The following is a 21,048-nucleotide window of genomic DNA, read 5'->3' as shown; positions in this document are numbered from 1 at the left end:
CCAGCTTAACTGGATTGCTGATTTCGCTTTCGTTCAGCAACCGAGAACGTGGACGCAGCAGATGGCCTACAATTGCGATGTGAAAAATCTCTGACCAACATCCCGCATGTGGCTGTAATCAAGTCATCCCAAACGAATGCCAACCCATCCCGTCTAGATCCCAGATTCCCGATCCCAGACCCAAAAACCAGACGACAGCGGCACGCACGACTTGACCTGCCTCAAGAGCAGCTGGACGAGATTGAGGATCGGAGATCGGCAAACGGGGATCGGAGACGCCACAAAGTGAACGGTGCGCATAACCGTTTAAGTTAATTACGATTATGATTACGATTATGATTATGATTATGACATGGACTTGAGCTTGCGATTGAGCTTCAGATTGAGCCAAACTTATCAGGCCATCAATGGGGGATTATAGAAATGAAAAGTGCTGCGTTCAGTCGGCGGAATCAGAATATTGATATTCAATTAGTGTAACTGGATAACAGGTGGTACGGCTAACAGAACGAAGCGGCCCAGAACGAACCAAAGTAAATAATAACAACAATTAATTTGGTTTCGGAAATTATGGGCGTGTGGATGCAGGGCACGTAGATGGAATGAGAATGGGAATCGGAATAAGGATGAGGATGGCGATGGCGATGGCGATGGCACGGGTTAACTTCAGTTGGCCCCACTCCACACTCGGCACTTTTCAAGCAGACCACGAAGAGGAAGTGGCTAAGACTGCGGCAAGCCGCCAGTCCAACAGCTGCACTTCTTGTGGCCCCGAGTTATGCTGGTCCTTCGCTCCTTTACTTCATCATTTTCCCCGTTTTCCTCTGCCGCTTCAGTTGCTCCGACTAGACGACACTTGGAGATTTAAATGCCTTGCGGGCACTGGGTCTCCGACGCCAGCACGTGCTCAGCATTCTGTTTTGGAGTTCAGCGCGAGCCTCGAAAGGTGCAAACTAGAAGATACAACAAAACGAGAAACTCCCACGATCATTTGGCCATCCAAGCCGGCCCACTCGACGAGATTGATGCATTGATCCCTCCCCGTGATGATCGATCATTCTAGCGGCTGGGATTTGCCCCTAAAGTCCAAACAAAGCCACTGACAATTGCCTTTGACAGTTTTTACCGTTTCCCTCGATTGCTGTTTATGTCGCGCCGATTATTTCCATGCGCCTCTTTTTGCATATGCGGATTTTGGGATTCGGCATTCAGGGGAGTGATTGATATCGGACCGTCAGTCAGTCAATCAGCTCATCAGTCGGAGCAGCTGTTTTGGCAGGCAGTGCTACCTAATGGTTATTTAAATTGTATTGTTCGGGGATATTGTTATAGGTGTGCAAACAAGATACTGGGAAAAACACCAAAAATATTTCAAATTAAATATTACATTTTATCATGCTTAAAAAATATAAATATGTGTATATTAGCTTGCCTATATATGAGATTTGTAACATATTTAAATTAAATTAGGCCTATTACTAACACGAAAAAGAAAAGTACCTACAGACTTTATACACCTTTTTTGAATAATAAAATCGCATATATGTATGTTTTCCATGTAGACCATTGTCTCTTTGGCCAAACCATTACTAACACACGATTTGATGCACTTTATTCCTTTTCCCTTCCCGCATTTGCCATTTCAACTTTGTCGCGTGCCCGAAGCGGAGGCTCCATCGGAATCATAAAAACCACCTAAACAAATCCCACTAATTAACAACAGAATCGCGGGCGTATTATCGCATTCAAATTAGCAGCGGACACACCAGGCAAATAATAATAATAGTCGAATAGGACACTCAAAATGCATGGCGAAATATTTGGAAATTTTTATGTGGAATTTCTAGGCCCAAAAACGGTAGGTAAACAACCAAAACAACAAAACAATGAAGGGAGCAGCAACCACCGCGATTTTGTGGCCCATAAATAACTCGAATCATTTGGCCCAGAACGACCTCGTCAGCAGGACACTCGAAAAATGCAACTGCAACCATGGCAAACGTTTCATTAGTCAAAGGACATTTTCCGGAGGGGAGGTGAGGGTTGGGCCGTTGAATAGAACCACTCCCCAAAACAGAATTCGATGCTAATTTCGGGCTAATAAATTATACCTTTTGACAGTCATGCTTGCCAATATCATCTATCGAATTCCTTGCTGATTGCCATCGCAGTTTTCCATATTGATTGCTATCTCGGCTCTCTAGTTTTCCAGGTACCATAAACGAAAGCCCACACACAACTCACTTCGCTAAATGTCTGGTAATTAAATCAGAGTGGAAATTAAGATTCTAACATTTTTATAAGGAAAATCCCACAAAATCACCACGGGTCGTCTGAAGAACTCCGCAGGAGATGCAAGGCCCGTGGGCAATTGCACACTTCACACCTCGAAACGCCACATCTCACACATCTCCGCCCGAGGAAGCCACCGAACCTGGTCCATGGCCAGACGCATCCTGTGGCGCATCGCAAGACATCATCGTCGTCGGTGTTTGGTGTCATTAGCGTCAGGCCGTCGGAGGCGTCCGTCTTGGCTGCCACCTGCCGGGCCCGTGCCTTGGCTGACGTTACAATTACCAGGTAATGCGAGGCACGATGACGACGACCACAGAATCACCAAACAACACCCAAGGAGCCGAGGAGATGTCACCTCTACGTGAGCAGAGCCAGAGGGAATCCTCTTCAGCTGCAAATTGGTAGAGCCATCAATTTTCAGTTTCCAACCTGAGTAACTTGTGGTCTTTGAGAGTGTTGAGCCCCTGCGGTCAAAATGATATTTTATTAAAATATATAGTCAACAGAAAAAGAATTTAAGTTAAGCACAAAGTAAGATGCACTTCTATGTGATAATTATATTTTAAGAAATCTCTCTCATTATTCCAATATAGAAAAGAATATCTAAAATATATATATATATAAAATTGAAGTACACTGTTCTTTCATATTTTGATATACCATACTTATAGATATTTATTGTGAAATATCTTAAACCCTGATGAGCTAAAAGTGTTCTTGATAGAAACCCTTAAAAGTTTCCTTTAATCAAATTGTAATACCTTCCCTCTGAAGTATTCGGTTCCCATTGAAGATCGTAGCATATTTATTGGATTACTTCGTCAAAGAGTGGAAAACAAAGCATTTTCACACTGCCCCGGGGCAGATACCCTTGGCCAGAAGCAGCTACCAGTTCCCTTTCCCTTCAAGAGACCAATATAAATCCAATTAGCACGCCTTTGTCCGATCTAGAAAACACACAGTACAGAAAGGAGAGTGAAGGATCGGAAGAAAGGAAGCGAGCGGATCGAAAGGAAGACGGGCACAATGGATCTCTTCACACACTTCATCAGTTTCGGGCTCTCGCCGATATCTCAGGGGTTTCTTTTCCTGGCCGAGGGATGTGCCCTCGCCAAAGTTTATGACTTGCGCACCTTTTGTGCTCACCATTAAACGCCATTAGCGGGCATTTAAGGATCGCTTTTCGGCTCAAATTTTTGGGATAGGTCGCCGAGGTTAAGTCGGGGTTAGCAGGGTGTTCCGGCGCACACCTAATCTAATAAGCCGCAAGCACGCAAACAAGTTCACGTGGGAAAATTGGAGCGGGCCAATAACCGATCCAGGAGATACTGGCGTGGGCCGTCGGGATTATGCTGAGATGGGTGTGTGTGGGAAGTGGTCGGCGGTGGGTAATTTATGGATTGCCGCTAGCAACAAACCCAGTTGGCGATTGGATATGGGAAGAGATCGCGAACAACCGACGCCCAATGTCAGTGGCGCAGTGGAATCGCATCAATTTCTGCACTTTATGTGACATAATCCCAGTCAGAACGGCGGCTATAAAAGCCTGGATCTGATGCTCCAGCCTCCACAGTATCGCGTGGAGCTTGCCAGAATGTGGCGTCTTTGCGGATTCGTTCTGCTCCTTTGTGGTCTTGCTTCTGGCCAAAACAGCGATGAAGATCTCAGCAAGGCTATTCCGGATGAGGATGATCCCATTGGAAGCAACAAGGAGCTGTCGGATCTGGTCATCACCACAGCGTTGGGCAAGATTCGTGGAACTATTCTTCCCTCGCAGTCAGGTCGCAATTTCTATGCCTTTCGTGGAATTCCCTATGCAAAACCACCAGTGGATCGGCTTCGTTTCCAGCCACCAGAACCTGTGGAGCAGTGGTTTGATACACTGGATGCCACCTTCGATGGTCCCAAGTGCCCACAGCTGGGACTTGTTAGTGGAGATGTGAGCGAGGATTGCCTCCGCGTTAATATATACACCAAGGAGCTGCCCAACGAGTCGCAACCGAATGTTAGAAGACCCGTGATCGTATTCATCCATCCTGGTGGCTTTTACTCTCTTTCCGGTCAGAGTAAGAACTTCGCCGGTCCTCAGTACTTCATGAATCGTCGGCTGGTGCTGGTCACCTTCAATTATCGCCTGGGATCGCTCGGATTTCTGGCCACAGGAACAAGGGAAGCACCGGGCAATATGGGACTCAAGGACCAGGTGCAGCTCCTTCGGTGGGTCAAGCTGCACATCTCTCGCTTCGGAGGAGATCCTACCTCTATCACTCTTTTGGGTTACGGAGCTGGAGCGATGGCAGTAACTCTGCACATGGTTTCACCCATGTCAAGGGGTCTCTTTCATAAAGCCATCGTAATGAGCGGAGCAGTAACAGGTCAGTGGTCACTACCGGATCACCAAATGGATGTGGCCACCAAGCAGGCCACCTTGCTCCACTGTCACACGGAGAACGTTACCGAAATGATGGATTGCCTTAAAGGGGTTAGAAAAGAAGAAAGCAGTTATCCTAACCATTTGTAAATATATTTAATTTATAGAAACACTACCTGGAATTCGCGAACACCTTGCCGAAAATGTTTGAGTTTGACAGAAACAATCCCTTGATATTGTGGAAGCCTGTTATTGAGCCAGACTTTGGACAGGAACGCTTCCTAGTTGAGGAACCTATAAGAAGTTACCAAAACGATGATTTCATGAAGGTACCCATCATTACGGGAATGACTAAGGATGAGTTTGTGGGCCCAGCTTTATGTAAGTAGTAGCAAACCTAACGGCTAATAAAATAGGTAACAAGTTATATATATATCCCTAGCCATCCTCCAAAGTCCAACTCTGCTGAGTGCTCTTAATGAAAACTTTGAGTCCTTGGCTCCCGTGTTCTTCATGTACAACACTAGTGATTCCCGAGCATGTAACATAAGTCAGGAGCTGAGGAACCACTACTTCCCGGAGAAACTCATCGATGCGAATCGTTCGCTGGAGGCTTTATCTAATCTCTACTCGGATGCCTTGACCGGTTTCGGAATCCATCGCTTTGTCCATCTGGCAGCCAGGTCTACGAAGGTCTACTACTATCGATTCTCGTATCAGGGTGCAAGGAGTCACATCTATTACCCAGAAGATGCACCCTATGGTGTCGTCCACCACGATGATCTGATGTATCTGTTTGTGGAACCCTCGATAAGTCGCATGTTTACGGAAGATGATGATGAATTTCGCATGGTTGATATTATGGTCCGCATGTTCTCAGCCTTCGCTTACAAGGGGTAATACCGAAATATTTGTGGTTAAATAATCAACTTAATATGTGTTTTTATAGCGATCCCAATAAACCCACCGATTTGGCTCTGAGGGATATACGCTGGCGACCTTTCAGCTTTAAAAAGCGCTACTATCTTGACATTGGAAAGCACATAACTCTTGAGGAGAATCTGAACGCCGAGAACTACGAGATCTGGAAACGACTATTTCCCCTCAACTGGCGACGTCAGACGAAGGATGTTTAAAGGACGATGCTTTGAGCACAACTGTACTTATCAAATACAGGCCACTAGGCATATTTATTTAAATTGCTTCACTTTGTTTTTTTTGCTGTTGCACAGTTGCCAAGTGACACGCCAATTGGCATATTTTCAACTCTCCAATTTGATGGTCTTCCCCTCCTGAAATTTGTTTTGGGTCTTCGTGTCATCGCTGTGTGGGTGCATATATTATACGACAGTCGGCACCCGATAACAGCTCTACGTGTCGTGCATTATGGGTTGTCGGTGATCGCGTGCTATGCTTCGACACTGAGAAAAATTTCAGGCAGAAAAAAGTTTATCATATGTTCATGCTGTGCAGCCTGATGAACTATAAATGTTTATTCCTTAAAGAGATGGGTTCCTTATTAACATATGGTTTTCTATATGATATATGACATTTGCCTCAATAATTTCTCGCAGTGCAGACCATCGCCTCAAAAGCCTGACTTGCTGCCACCGCACATCTGTGATGTTGTAGCCTCATCCACTTTGCTGTTAGTGGGTCGCTCACCAATGTATTTTCGTTTTTATTGCTCTTATCGGAGTTTGGTTACGCTCCAGAGCATGACAATGTCAAAAACCGGAGTCGTCCAATTCGAGTGGCTCGTGTCCTGCCCTCCGCTCATTAGCATAGTGGCCAACACATGACGCTCCCGATCCAACCACCCATCCATCCATCCATCTATCCAACCATCCATCCATCTATCCACTCATCCTTCCAATTGGCAATTGAAAAGTCCATCATGAGTCACGCCACCCGAAAAGGTCCTGCGGGGGTGCCACCAGTTGGAAAATTGTAATATATTAATTTATGCAAATTGCAAGGCAACCGAATGCGGTGCGGTATCGCCGGCTATAGATCAATGCATGTCGGGGTTGCTCATTTTGATCGTTTCCACTTTAGTTTTAATTGTTTCGCTTGTCAGCGGAGCCAGAAAGAGATCAGCAATCGAGATCGGCAATGGGAGCATATGCTGTCTGTGTGCCATAATTTGTTAGATGCAAGAAAAAACCAAAAGTAAAAAAAAAGAATAAGAGAGGAGGAAAGTTTGAGGCGGAGTGGGTTTCCGATGGACTATGGCATTCCAATTTCCAGCGAAATATTTTGGACAAGAGGCCAAGCGTCGCCGAAGATTTCGATTTCCGCGAACTGCCAAAGCGCAAATAAAGTTGTGAGAGCGCTGCATTGGCAATCCCAAAGCCCCGCAGGGTCCAAATCATATCAGATGGTTCCAGGTCCCATGAGGTGTCTGCGTTTCCTGCTGCGACTCCACCATCCTCTCGAGGAATTGTTGGCCTGGTGTTTGGCGGCCAGGTTTTATTGACTGATGGAAATCGCTCAGCGAGCAGTTGAGTTTTGCGCTGCGCTTGCTTGCTTGCCCACAAAATGTAATTAGATTGCCAGGCAAAGCGGCGGACTCCCATGGAACCGCAAGAGCTAACACCTTCCTTGTGGTTATTCGCCACATCCCAATGCCCAAGACGCGTGCTTGGAACTCCTGCTGTCAACATCAGTGCGCAGGAATCTCGCCGAGCTGCGGCCAAAGTTGGCAATGAAGTTGTCTGGCAATTGACGCGCGATAAGCCAGAGACACAGTTCGAAACGGCGCGAGTTGGCCAAAACAAAGGCGATTCGGTCGCAAGGCTCCAGCGCTGTCCTCTCTTACATAGAAAAATTTGCACAAACATCACAAAACTCATAAATAACAACAACAACGACAGCATCAGCAGCAGCTGAAGTTGCAACTTCAACAGCCACAACTGCAACTACAACTATTGCAGCCGGAAAGTGTCCACCTATGTGCAACTGACTCCTTGGCCCTCCACTTTTTTAGTTTTGTTTTTTATCCAGCAATGGATAATGTGCCTTGCACTCCACAATTTATGACTCACTTGGCAGCCTGTGCTGGACCGAAAACTATGCCAGGCATTTATTGGGTTAAGTTCAGCCGATGGAGTTGGAGATGGAGGCATTGACATATTTTCATGGTCCAGTGGCTGTGGGGAGATCCATGGGAAGTGGAGAAGGTAGAATTGGGCTAGGTACTATCAATATATTTAACTTATTTATAAATTAGAAACAACCGAAGACTTACTACCAAAATCTGCATTGGCATGTGCCCGAAAACAGTCACCACTTAAAATCACCCACATGGGTAATTACCACCAGGAGCTTCTGATAAGAAGACTCGGGTCATGTGGCGTGTGCTGGAATTATCCGAGTTTATGGGCCATGGCAGTCAGTACCGCATTCACCGACTTTCCCTCGAATTATTAGCATAGCCGTAGGGAAATGGAAAATGGAAATTATGACGAGTGAAAAACATTTAACAGACAATTGCGTGCGGCGTGTGGGCGATCCATCAGTCGCTGATGAAAATATGCTGATAAGCTGGCGAGAAAGCCATTAGCAACTGGAGGTGGGCTAGATTGGAGTATCCTGCCTGGGTTTTTTTTTAATAACAGCCTTGGTCCTGCGGCGCTGCTTATTGGAAACCATTTGAAGTGGCAGCTTGGAAAAGTCGCGTGCCGATCGCAAGCTGCGTCTGCCATTTCATGATCCCATGCTGAGGGCTAGTACCGATGATCTGTCAGTCAGTCAGTTAGTCTCCCCCATCAGCATCGCATCTTTCGGATGTCAAATATCTGCGAGTATATCTGTTGTCATCGCGGCATCGGGTTTCAATAATAGTTCTGTGCAGCTTTCGACTTGTGATGATGGATCGTGTTGCACGGTGTCTCGCTTATTGACTAACTGACAGAGGGGTGGATTGCTTAATGGAAGGTCAGTCAGCCAGACCCTGCCTCAAGTACCTTTACGTGGAGTTCTGAAGTTTTATGAGCCTTGGAAGCCCTCGCATTCCTCGGCCCTCGAGTTATTTGTTTTATTCTTCTCTACTCGGCTGCTTTTCCTGAAAACACTCCGATAAACTTTAATGAGCATGTCAGAAATTCTACTGGTTGGTAGAACCAACAAATCGATGACAAATTGTAAAAGTTGCAGCTCTGATTGATGTTAAGGAATCCCAGCTGACTGTCAACGATTTAGTGGATCGTTTAACTAATTGCTCAATAACATACCTGTCCAGTGGAGCTCATTAGAACAAGTGCATCAAGATGCGCCGGGGGCCCATTGGGGCATTTCCATTTCCATTTCCCAGACTCCAAGCTCAAACGCCGGACTATTAATCACACGAAATTGTGGCATAGAATACAATTTCATTAATTGTGGCCAAAACACACTCGCAGAAGGAAAACCACACCCGCATGCCACTCGAGAGAGTTTCCCACGAGTTCGGCACCGGTTACTTCGACTCCAGCTCCCAGTTCGGATACAGTTGCTCTGCTTGACCCCTGAGTCTGGCGCTCTGTTTATAAATGTATATTTAGTAGTCCACACCCCCAGGTGGCTACCGATGAGGAGCATTAGCCAGTGCGATCACGTAGCTCTTTGTTTTATATTCCCCACTAGTTTAAGGTGACGCAAGGTGATGAAGAGTTGAGTGTCCCATCGCCTCGACTGCAGTTCACGTGAAGACAGCTGCTGCAGAAGCAGCCAGAGGAGAAGTAGGATGCAGCCGCATTCCGTGCCCTCATATTGTAGTTCAGTGTCAACGTCAACCACGTAATCAACTTACAGGAACCCATTGCCAGGACAAACAGTCGGTACTCTGCACTGAGAGCAAAACTGAAGGCTTTTAAGGATATTTATTTACATGCATGCAACAAAATAAATATGTACTAAATTGTTATATTTTTATCTTTTTGTTATACATGTGATATTTTGATTTAAAATTCAGAAATGATTTTCAATTTAGTGCATTAAATATTTTTCTTCAGTGCACACTCTCGCAACATCCCTTTCATGGACAGCAAAAAAAATTGCAACAATCCGCAGAGGCAACCCCCGAGTTCAGGACCAAATCCTCCGAGCTATCTTTCACTGGTGAACGGGAGGGGTAGATTAGAGGAAGGGGCGTTTGTCCTGGGCTCGCTAATGTTTGGTTTCATTAGTCCTGAGCGACAAATCAAACAGTTTGTGGCAGTTTGTTTGCTGTATTTTTTCCGGCATCCATCCGTTGTTTACACTCATTAGTTGGTCCTTCTGGCACTCGAGTCCTGCGCTCAGAGTCCTGGAAAGCGTCGCACCCTTGTGACAACTAGCATACGTTGGAGGGCGCACTGATTTCGTTCGGTTGTTGAGGGTGCCAGTCGGATGTTGTTTCGTTCTCATTATTTAAAGCACATTAATAATCACATCTGACAACGAAGGCACGGGAAATAGGAATAGGATTAGGGGCAGGAACGACAGGAGTCGCGTATCGGAAAACTGCAAACAAATATTTGCAAAGGGCGAGAGTCGGGGGAAAATGGCACTTAACGCGCTTGTAATGAGTATTGCGACTATTTGCGTGGTTTCGCCCACTTGTGGGTGGTTGCGCTTTTTATGGCCCTCGAATTGGGTGCAAAAGATTGCAATCTCAATCGAAAGTGGGTGTGTTGCAGTCGATTGATTTGCGGGTAGTTATGCGCTACACATATCAAAGAGCAAAGGGGGCGATTATTGACTTTGATTATCATTAATCGAGCTCGGTGGTCCTCCGAGCCGTCCGTAAACATGTCTATTAACCACAAAGGTCCAAAACATGCATAATTATGATAGCTCACTCCTTTTTGCCGATGTCGTTTTGGTCGCCGGGCCTTCAAACAAAAGCGACAACGATATATCCGAGCGAACAACAAAAGACACTCAACCGGCGACCACACACAAGGCAGCTTGGAACTTGGAGTAGCCTGAGATAGACAGCGGGACAATGGGGCACTCGTTGTATAGCCGGTTCATATGTGACCCCGGCACTTTGGTTATCGAATAATCAAGTTGTGAATCACGGACCCCACAAACGAAACTAAAACGTGGAAAAGGGGAAGACAATTAATTTTAAGGTCGTTTGATGTGAACACTTTCACCCAAAACAAACAGAACAGATACGAGTGTCCTTTTTTTCCACTCGCTTTGATGTCGGTTGTTCGAGCCTGCCATTTACGGCAAGTGCGGGAAGGATCCAATCATTAATCACAGCGATTTGGATTTGTATAAATATGTAATTAACCGCAGAGCAGGGAAATGGAAAGATTGTAGGCGCCAGCGAGGTGGGGATGGAAATTAATGAAGTTGTTGGGAAAGTGAAAACCGATTTCCAAGAGATCGTCCTTTTGTGATCAAAGCTCTGTCCGAGCAGATCCTTCCACGAATATCAATCAATTGGGCTGCCTTTCTTCGATTGCAACCCATCCCCATGGAATAAAACCGAACTCACTTGAAAGGGACAGACAAAATAAAATACTTTCGTGCGTGTTGTCCAACAACCAAGTGGCCTGGGTCTTCCCAGAAATTACGCATAACAAAGCGCTGCTCTGGCCGAAATCTCCCTATATCCCGATTCCCAAGCCGATGGAATCGAATCCTTCCCCACTTCTCTGCCACCACTCTCTCAATTTGTATTGTCATTAGCGATTATGGGTCGGGGGGGCGTAATCCGATATGTTGACAGAACGCATAAACGGGGATCGAGCATTTTCAGACAGGAGACCAGGACCAGGACCGGGACCAGGACCAGACCAGACAGGACCGCTGACAAGCCTATAAAGCATTCGATCCTTGGCGCTACTTCAAAATGTTTACTCCTTTTGTGAGCTCAATAAAAACGTAATCAAACCCACAACGCGAGCTGGTTGAGGGGGATGATGATGATGATGCGTCACAAAAAGAGCAAGGGCTCGGGATCGGGATCGGGATCTGGCCAGGTTTTCCATCGAAAAACCATGGCGCAGGCGTAGCGAAAGTGAAATCGAGACGCAGCCACAATCGAATCGGCAGCTGGAACACCTTCGCATCATCATCCATCCCATCATCATGATCATACCCTCACCTTCGAGAGCATCGAGGATGTTTCTGTTTTGTTAGAGGCCCACAAAGGGCCAAAGTCAAAAGGGGCACGCGCTCAGTTCTCGATTTTGTTCCTAGACAGGAGACATTGTGACTGATCGGGGTCGTATCCTCGGTCCACGATCCTCAGACGATCGGTTTGTTGTCTAGACAGGCCGCAGACATAAGTTTAATAGACTTATTGTAATTGAGCCACAAAAGCCACTCTACACACAACTCTTTCCGTATTTTCCAGCTGCCAGATGGAAAAGGTGTTACCCTTTAATCTCCATCAATCTCGGCTGAGAAGCGCAACTTTATGTGTTAATGTTGAGGGAAATTTAATTAAAATTTGCAAATGTTTTGCCCATTTTCATTGTCATTCCCGTCATGTCACCAAATGCCAGGTCATGTCGTGGTCCTTGTCAAGTTGACTTGCCCACCTTTTTGTGGGATATACATATATCTGTCCCAAAAGGGAATAAGGCACAATGCGTATACTTAGTCGACTGTGTTTGCCTTTGCCCCTCATATTTCTATGGGCCAAGTTAACAAGTTAATTTTCCATATTTTCTTTGGCCCAACTTTGTCACAGGTCCTTGTGTGCGTCCTTTGTGGTTGGTAGAGGGTTAAACGTGGAACCTGACCCCAATGAAAGTGCGTGCTAATGAGTGTAAAGCGTAAAAAAGACTTGGCTTAAAATTTCAATATTTTAAAGACCTATCTCTTGTTTGCTTTCAACTTCGGAAATAATTATTGACTCCCCATCACGAAAAGTCTGCCATTTCACATCCAGCCACCCCAAAAAGGGGGCTGGGCAGGCGATAATCCTTTTGTAGCCCATCGCATTGTTTGGCATTTTCACGCAAGAGCAAATCGTAAATGTCAATAGCAGCGCATCAGTGTAATGGGATATAACCCCTCGGATTTTCACGCAGGGGCAGTGTGGTATCACAGCAGTTTTGTTTTTACACATGCCAACCTGACAAATACAATAATTCAAAGCTCAAAGAGGTCAGAGTTTGAAGGTTCCGCCCCCAAAAACAAAGTGTAAAGCCGAAAACATTTAAAGACAAATTAATGTGTATTTAAGCTGAGCCAATCCGCTGTAGGCCAATAACTAATTGCCCCAAAGAAAAGCTAAGCTCGCAGTGGAAACAGGGAAAATCTCACGCCTTTCTTGATTAATTAATCAAAGTAAATAGCTGCATTGCTCCAGCGAAGAGCTGGCCAAGAACAAAGGTCGAAGGTCATTAGCGTAATCTAAACGGCCTATTGATAAGCTTTTTCCACACCTAATTGCTACATTAATTTCCCGATGAGCCGGGAGGCCACACCAGTGGCGACGGCCACGGCGAAACTGAGTTTCCAGGCAGCGCCTCCGCCCCGGGCGTGCGTGGGAAACAGTTCGTCCCAGACGGCGTATCGATTCGAATAGCCGGGCGAACCCACCTGGGTCACCACCCCGTTGTAGAGCATCTTCCAGACCGTCGAGTTGCAGGGTGGCCAAATATCCGTGCTGTTCAGGGGTGTCCTGGAAGGGAAGAAGAATTCAATCGGTTTTATTGTTCACCATCAAAAGCCATATGTTCTTCCATTTCACCTCCAAGACGGTTAACAAAGTTTCTTTTTAAGTTTCTTGTTCTTTAGTATACTTACCCTGTTTTGGCAAAGTGGCTAAACCAGCTGGTTAAGCGCTCCATCATAAAAACATCCGAATCATTTGCCGACATCAAGGCACCATACCAATAACCCGGCATCACATAGTGCAGATCATCCGCGTGACCCACTCCCACGGGCTTGTTTTCGCCATTCAAAGGAGCTGAGAGACTTTGATCACCCACGTAATCCATTCGCATATAATAAACTGGGGTAAAGTGACTGGCTAGTTGGACCAGACGATGGACACCGTGCCCAATATATGCATCGGAGAAGACCTGTCCAAATTTCCCTATGTTTTCCGAATTGATTTCCGTGGTATTGTCACCGAGATAGAAATCCTTCAGTTTTTCTCCAATTTGTGCATCCTGGCGATAGAGAAACAACTCTGGGGCGTAATCCACAAAGTTTGAGCCAAAATCGTGCAATAAGTGCTTGTTTCCCAAGTGGACTACAAATATAAAAAACAAATGACATACTAAATATTAAAATAGGAGCAACTGAACCTCACCGTTTGCATTGTAGTCGAATTCATTGGCCGTGTAACTGATTAGCAGGGGAACCTTGTTGAAATTTCCCTCCTTGATCAGCTCCGTAGGATGGTTGGGTAGAAAGTGCCCATCGATCTCGTAGTTCCACTTCATATTAACAAGCTGATAGGTTTCCCATGCCTTGCAGACTTCCACAATGCGTGTCCAAGTTTCGTTTCGGAGACACTCCACCACATCCTTGGGATCATACAACGGACAACCCAGCTCACGAGCCAGTTTTCGTGTCCAAAAAATGTTATCTATATCAAAGTGATTGGTGGCCGATCCACTCATGAGGATTGCCCGATGGAAGAGACCTGCGGAAAGGGGCGAGGCCAAGTGTAGACTGACTGCCATCGAGCCAGCACTCATTCCGAAAATAGTCACCAACTCTGGATCGCCACCAAAGTGTGATATGTGATCCCTTACCCATTCCAGAGCCATCACCTGATCGAGGAAACCAAAGTTTCCCTTCGTCTCACTGCTATTTGTGCTCAGAAATCCCAGAGCTCCAAGGCGATAGTTAAAAGCCACAAAAACTACGTCCTGATCTAGCAGATATTGAGGTCCTGCTTCATAGCTGCTGTGTCCACTTCCCAGGACATTGGCTCCGCCATGAATATACACCATCACTGGAAATTTCTCCTCGAAGCTCTTCGTGAAAACGTTGAGTTTTAGGCAATCTTCACTCATAAAAGAAACTACTCCTGGTTGTGGACAAACGAGGGAGTCGGATGTGGCCTTGAACACCTCGTCGCCCCAACTAGTTTCCTGAACTGGATTGGCGAACCTAAGCTGTCCCACTGGAGATTGTGCGTATCGTATTCCTCGGAATGCGTAGATGGTCTTGTTCCTAAAGCTCTGCATGGTATCTCCTTGGATTCTGCCCAAGGAGAGCTCCACCACAGGATCATCTCCGATGAAAGTAACAGCAGTGGTAAAACCTATTAAAATCAAAAGAAGAGCCCACGTCAACTGGAAAAATCGAGGCATTCTGAGTGTTCTAAAAAAATAATATATTTAATGATGAGTGAGTAGTGAGTATGTAGTAGTCTGATTTTTGTTCTTACCAAATGAAAATTCTCTGTGGGAATTGTTCGAGATCTTGTGTGGTTCTCAGAGTTTTCGCAATAGTTTTATTAGTTTTTCCCCCTTTTGGTGGTGCGCACCCGCATGTTACGAGTGTTTCAGCGGAACCGTGACTGCAGGTTTCGCACGGTTTCTATTTTCTCGGGTGGTACTATCTCGAAAACAACTTCAAGATAACTTAATCGATTAGTTGCCAACGATTAGCCTTCGTGTTGACCAACAGGAATCAAAGTAAACACAAGATTAGGCCAACAGTTCCATGCTCTCTCGTTTTGTTAACTCAAACTCATTACCTTGCACTTTAATGACGGAAATCCAATTCAATTGAGACTTATTGCTTCATTGAGAGATTTCGAGTTCTGTTTCGGATTTGGGTTCGCCATTGGCAGACGTTAGACACATCACCCTGATTTGCACCACCGATGGGTTGTGGGTCCGTTGGTTTCCATGGGTCGTGGATCGGATCCTACGCCCGCAGATTTTTTAGAGTTTCGAGTTTAGTTTTTCTCATGCCAGCCGACTGAGATTTAAATTGATTTCCTTATTAATGCACATCCCTCTTGTAATATTCAATTAAAACTACCCACGATATAGCAGCTCCCTTGATTGACACAAGCCGAGTGGTAATTACTCGAGCTCTGCGACAGTCGGAGTTCTCCTTTTCAGCCAGATTGAAAACTGAATATGATGGCGGCGAAGGAAATCCCACAATGACCTTTTTGAAATGAATTCCCTTAATTGCGACGGCTTTTAATTGTGCCAGGAAGTAGATGATCTTCAAATTCAATCAACAATGAATATTAATATTCCCTCACAGATCACAGCTCCCATCAACAAAAAAATAACAATTTTCACACATCGCCGAGTAGCAAAACTCGAAAATGAAACAACTTGCGCTCCCCAAAACGAATTTGCGACAATCTGCCGCTGCTCCTGAGGAGCTCGACTCAATATTCCGGACACTTGAGTGCGCATGTGCACACCGCAGCACCACGGGAGGATTGGATCGGAGGCCGGAGGAAACCACCCTGCCTGTCCAAGCTCGATCTGGACGGAGCCACTCGAGTTGTAGCAAATATATGAGTGGCCTCTTGACAGACATCGCCATCGTCGTCATCATCATCATCATCACCATGCCGCCGTAGTCGTGGAAGCCCAAACTGTGCCACTTGAGCGCTCTTTGTGTACCCTTTGTGGCAGGCTGCTGCAGCTTCCTGTGGCTTGATGACGTCGCCACGAAGCTCAGACATGCAAAAATTTCTCACGCATCGCTAGCAGATGTTATTGTTGTGGGGTTAAGTGGGAGAATCCATAGTATTAGCATGTCATAATCTAATATATACATTTATCAAAATAAAATTCTCCAGAGACGCATGTGTAGGTTTCAATGGTAATATTGTAATACTCATTACTTTTCTTGCACATTTTCTTCATTAACCTTTCGAGCTACTTAGTCGAGGTCACGCCCTTGGAGGTCTAGAGTCGCACCCCCAAAGGAAAATTAAAGGATCGATTTCATTAATTTCACAATTGCGAAATTTTCTTGCAGCTGCCTCAGAGAGCACTAGAAAAACCAGCCAGCTCAGCCATGCAAATTTGCAGATATTTCAATAACTATAACTATTAGATGACAAACTGAATGGAAACAGTCGCAACTCTCAAGTGACCAACATGCAGGCCTCCTTGTGGGTTTTTCTTCCTTCAGGAGAATGAAAGAAATGCCACGCCCCTCGCTGAGTTCAATCCATATCCCAATCCCATTCAGAATCCGCAGAACAAAGACGATGGAAATGCAAGGAAAGCAACAATTGCCGCACACGATAACCACTTGAGTAATCAATCAAAGCGATAGGCAAACCCAGACGTCGACGTCTTGTAATGAATATTTAAAGATGGAAATTATCGCAATCCGACAAAGGCGAGGGGCAGGACAAAGGGGCGAGGTCTCCGGCATTTTGCATAACTGATAGCGAAACAATAGACCAATATCAAAGTATGCTTTGCATTCAGCACTCTCGAGCATAAGCGCATACGCGATTCGAGCATAATGCGATAATTTGGGCACAAAAGTGCCGGCCAAGGGTTCAGTTTGGTTATTAACATCTTGCTTGGTCCTAATCGGCCACATATTCTTGTAATCAATATGAAAAGGATAAGGGAAAAGTTCTGAGACATCGCCGTACTCGCTCAAGTGAGCAAATGTCCCGAACGCGAAACAAAAATAACAAAAAGCCCTGAAGGACTCGCAGGATACGAGTGGAGTTATACTTGTAGGGTTGCTCTCCTCTCCAGACCTTTGTGGTATTGTAATGAGTGTGACGTCTTATTTGTGCCACGACGAGGGTTAAGAAACGGGCAAGAATCCTCAGGAAAGGGGTTCCTACCTTCCAACCAGCCCTGCCAATTTTTTTCACACCATTGCTCAGCGATTGTTTGGTAAATAGTACCTAATTTCTAATTATTGAAGTGATCCAATCATCTTTTTATGCCAGTAAATACTTGATCATTTAATTTTTAATCATTTAATATTCACATTTTAGTGTATTTATAGTAAATTAAATAATGTTAATAAGTTTTTTTGGTGCACGAGTTTTTACTGATATTTTATACACACTCCCCCTTAATATTTTTTTGGCAATTATTCCCTTCGAATTTAAGCCTCATACTCCAAAAAAATTAACAATGTTTTTTATAGCCCTAACACGCTAATAAACTGGTAACTGCAAAACAAAGAAGCCCTCCTACTTAAACTTTAGAGGTTTTACAGTAGGAATTGATGTGCCCAAGGCCTAGGGCAAACCCTCAATTGGATTCGGAGGCAGTGGCTCTACCCCCAATCTCAATAAACAAAACTTCAAAAAGGGCTATATGGAACCCTAAAACGAAAGTCTCAACGAACATGAGATCGTAGTATTTGCCACTTAATTGAGATTAATTGAAGTTATGTGCCCGATATGAATGAACAACTTTGCAGCCATTTTGTTTATGGCTGCGTTTTATGTGCACACAACGCATCGGTCCAAAAATATTATTAATAATTACAAGAGCGGGGCAATGGCACCCCGAAAATAGTTATAGAGTCGAACCCTCGGCAGACGAAAATTTGATTAAATTAAATTGAGTGCGACGGAGTTTATGGAGCAGCGGATGCATGTGTGTATCTTTCAGATACAGATGCAAATCAAATGCTATTGAGCCAGCCAGTTGGTCTACGCTCTACCCCCGAAATTGAAAGGTCTTTGGCGACTCCGAGGGGAATGCACTCACTCGCATTCTAATAGTGCTCATCTTGATGGCCATTCTGCACTGACAAAAATAAAGTAAAAAAGATTTAGAATATTTTATTTATAATTGGATTATATTCATTTTGAAATATATATGTTTTATATATAAAACATATTCTATTTTTGTATGGTCTTAAATGTAAGCATTTGAATGCAATATGCATATATCTATATAATAAGTAATAATATTTATATATAAGTGTACTGTTACGGATTTCCAGAAAGCCCCATAATTGGTGGATTGCTCTGGATGCGTCGTGCGTGTTAATAGCCATAGCGTTTTTTGTAAGTCACAACTAGCAATTTAAGCTAATTGACATTCAAATGCAGTTGAATAAACTTTTTGGGCAATGACTACTACACTGCTAAACGATTGTAATAGATGGCCAGGTCGTTGACTTCTCCACTGTAAATTGTGTAAAATTTTCATTTAGTTATTTACAGCACCGCAGGATCATCCATCGTTCATCATCAACCCCATCGACAGATCGCGCCCATCATTTATAAATTGCCGCATCAAATAAAGGCAAACGCTTGAGTTAATCCCCTTAATTGCCGTCTGCCTGCGCGAATCACGGGTCCTTGATGTCCGTGAAATACTCCTGGCTGCCTGGCTGTCTGGCTGCCCGGCCTCCGCAATCAGCGAATGCGAATTGCGAAAGGATGCAGTTACTCCATGGTCCGGATGTGTTCGCACTCGTGTAAACATGCGTTTGTCATTAGACACACCGGAAATATTGACAGCATTCGACACGCGGCGCACGACCAGCCGGGCATCCTGCGAAAGGAACTTGCCACTTTATTTGCCATTTGATTTTTTAAAATTGTAAAAATTTTCAATTCAACTGCTCCTCGATTGTTTTGCCAAGTTTCGCTTTTGCGCTTGAGTAAACAGCGTTAGATCTTCGAGGCTACCCTGGCCGAAAGGATCGGGTGGTTTTGTTTCCTGTGAAGAGGGGTGTCCTTGTCCCATGCCCCTCGTCCCTGTCGATATATCCCTGTACGTGTGTCCTTTGTCTGGGCATCTTTGTTTGGCCTGAAGTGTCGTCGCCATGTCGAATTATCGTGTTTTTTAACTGAAGTACCTGAAATTTTACAGTTTCGGCTTCGGTTTTTTTTTTAATTCCACAGAGAGAGAAGTTTACTAATTACATTTTATTGCGTGGCGCAAATCGCTTTGTCGCCGCTGGCAAGTGTGAAAAATCTTCTCCTTTTTACGGTTTAAATTTTGCTTTTTTTTCAGAAGCCGTCGATCTCTTTTCTTTGCCACAATTTATAGGCACTTTGATTGCGTATTAGAAAAATATCTGGCCTGAGTTCTGGGAAATTGGTTTAGTCTTGCACTGCAAAATGCCACGCGCTTTCGAACAATCGAAAGAATTCTGCGGCTATTGGAATGTTTTCTAAGGACATGTAATGCGGGTATCTCTCCATGGATTGTGGGAGAATATTTGTAAATTTGATGTAATCCAACGCCTTAATTTCCACTAAACGCACAAAGAAAATGCAAATAATATGCACGAGAAAGTATTTGGACAAAATTTCGAGCATGGATCCACAAAAACAAATTAAACGTGGGAAAATATGAAAATATATTTTTTTGCTTGTAATCCTTCTCATAACCATTGAATTAGTGGACAATGAGCCGGAGACAATGGATCGGTGTGAAAATAAATATTCACCAGGTGTAAGCCCATTAACAGCACAGCAAAACACACACAGCACTGACCTCAACTCAAAACTAAACTGAAATCTCAAATCATGTTGACCCGACCTCGGTTTGTTTGGACAGATTAGAGAGCCAAGCTACTTAGCCAGCAATGGGAATCGGGTTGGGATCACTTGTCCGAGCGATCGGTCAATCTATTTAGTGCCGAATTTTGGTGTTTTCAGCTAGGCTTACATTTCAATTTTCCATTTTCCGATGTCCAATGTCCGCTATCGAGGGCCTGCGATCTCCCCTGTTTTTCTTGTTTTTTTTTTTTTTTTGGCCCCATGCGGAGTGTGAAAGGTATTATCGGTTTGACTCGATCTCCCATCGAAAATGTTGTTGTCGTTTATGTTTTCAGTTCCATTTATCAGTTTGTGGAAATGCCAGTTGAACAATGAGAAATTATGAGACTTGCTTTAAATCATTTACCATTTAACATTGCCATGATCCCACAGGGTTGGTCTAAGTTGCTCATTGGCCATCTTATCGGATTGCCGGGATCTGGCATTAGGATTTTCTCGTCGTTAGTTGCCAATTGAATGGTTTCCTATGTGCGGTTTTAATTGCGGCAGTTCCGACTTGACTTCTCGCTATCCTATCCAACTTTCCAAGGGAAGTTCCACTTAATTAGCTGCAAATTGTTGTTCGACTGCACGGCCGAGATCTCCGCTGGTTGATAAGCTTCCGGGCGAAAGGAAAGCGGAAAACTTTCCCTGCTTCCGGCGCGAGGGGGTTGTACGGAGTAAAACGGCGTAATGATCTGCCCGATCGATGACTACCAGTCTTTATAATGGATATTCGAAAGTAACATAACTTATGAACATAATATATTTATAGAAAATAACAAATGAATGGTATTGTATGTAAGAGTTTGTACAATATATGTAAAATCCCTAAATGGAATCTTTTTCATTATTGAGCAGTCATAAAGTCTTGGCATTTAACGAACACATTATCCTACACTCGGTCAACAAATCTTTTGAGCACTCACATATTGTGAATATCCATGGCCATATGTTTGGCAATCGT

General features: G+C 44.5%; 2 protein-coding genes across 3 annotated transcripts; one reads left to right on the top strand and one right to left on the bottom strand.

The window, feature by feature from the left end:
• Positions 1–3,854: 3,854 nt before the first annotated feature.
• LOC6731650 (juvenile hormone esterase) lies at positions 3,855–5,865 on the top strand. Its single transcript, XM_002078754.4, has 4 exons — positions 3,855–4,777; positions 4,834–5,047; positions 5,109–5,562; positions 5,616–5,865. The coding sequence occupies exons 1-4, from the start codon at positions 3,890–3,892 to the stop codon at positions 5,800–5,802; spliced, it is 1,743 nt and encodes a 580-aa protein (XP_002078790.2). The 5' UTR covers positions 3,855–3,889; the 3' UTR covers positions 5,803–5,865.
• A 6,959-nt stretch (positions 5,866–12,824) lies between these two features.
• On the bottom strand, positions 12,825–15,147 carry LOC6731649 (juvenile hormone esterase). 2 transcript variants are annotated; one of them, XM_016179864.3, is made up of 4 exons: positions 15,006–15,147; positions 13,917–14,938; positions 13,406–13,856; positions 12,825–13,280 (listed from the first exon to the last, which is right to left on the bottom strand). In XM_016179864.3, exons 2-4 carry the CDS (start codon positions 14,926–14,928, stop codon positions 13,049–13,051), a joined length of 1,695 nt encoding a protein of 564 aa, XP_016024332.1. In that variant the 5' UTR covers positions 14,929–14,938; positions 15,006–15,147; the 3' UTR covers positions 12,825–13,048. The 2 variants fall into 2 exon arrangements, with proteins under 2 accessions (XP_016024332.1, XP_039151942.1); XM_039296008.2 differs by lacking the exon at positions 15,006–15,147 and having other exon boundaries at positions 13,917–14,978.
• Between the last annotated feature and the right edge of the window lie 5,901 nt (positions 15,148–21,048).

This window comes from Drosophila simulans, chromosome 2L, assembly GCF_016746395.2.
Source record: "Drosophila simulans strain w501 chromosome 2L, Prin_Dsim_3.1, whole genome shotgun sequence".
Taxonomy (NCBI): domain Eukaryota; kingdom Metazoa; phylum Arthropoda; class Insecta; order Diptera; family Drosophilidae; genus Drosophila; species Drosophila simulans.
This window is presented reverse-complemented; position numbering and strand designations above follow the sequence as displayed.

Bases quoted from the DNA above. Each gene is read 5' to 3' on its own strand.
- LOC6731650 (XM_002078754.4), top strand. From the start codon at position 3,890: ATGTGGCGTCTTTGCGGATTCGTTCTGCTCCTTTGTGGTCTTGCTTCT. The intron at 5,048-5,108 runs GTAAGTAGTAGC...ATATATCCCTAG, and splicing joins GTTTGTGGGCCCAGCTTTAT to CCATCCTCCAAAGTCCAACT. The intron at 5,563-5,615 runs GTAATACCGAAA...GTGTTTTTATAG, and splicing joins TCAGCCTTCGCTTACAAGGG to CGATCCCAATAAACCCACCG.
- LOC6731649 (XM_016179864.3), bottom strand. From the start codon at position 14,928: ATGCCTCGATTTTTCCAGTTGACGTGGGCTCTTCTTTTGATTTTAATA. The intron at 13,857-13,916 runs GTGAGGTTCAGT...TTATATTTGTAG, and splicing joins ATTCGACTACAATGCAAACG to TCCACTTGGGAAACAAGCAC. The intron at 13,281-13,405 runs GTAAGTATACTA...CTTCCCTTCCAG, and splicing joins AGCCACTTTGCCAAAACAGG to GACACCCCTGAACAGCACGG.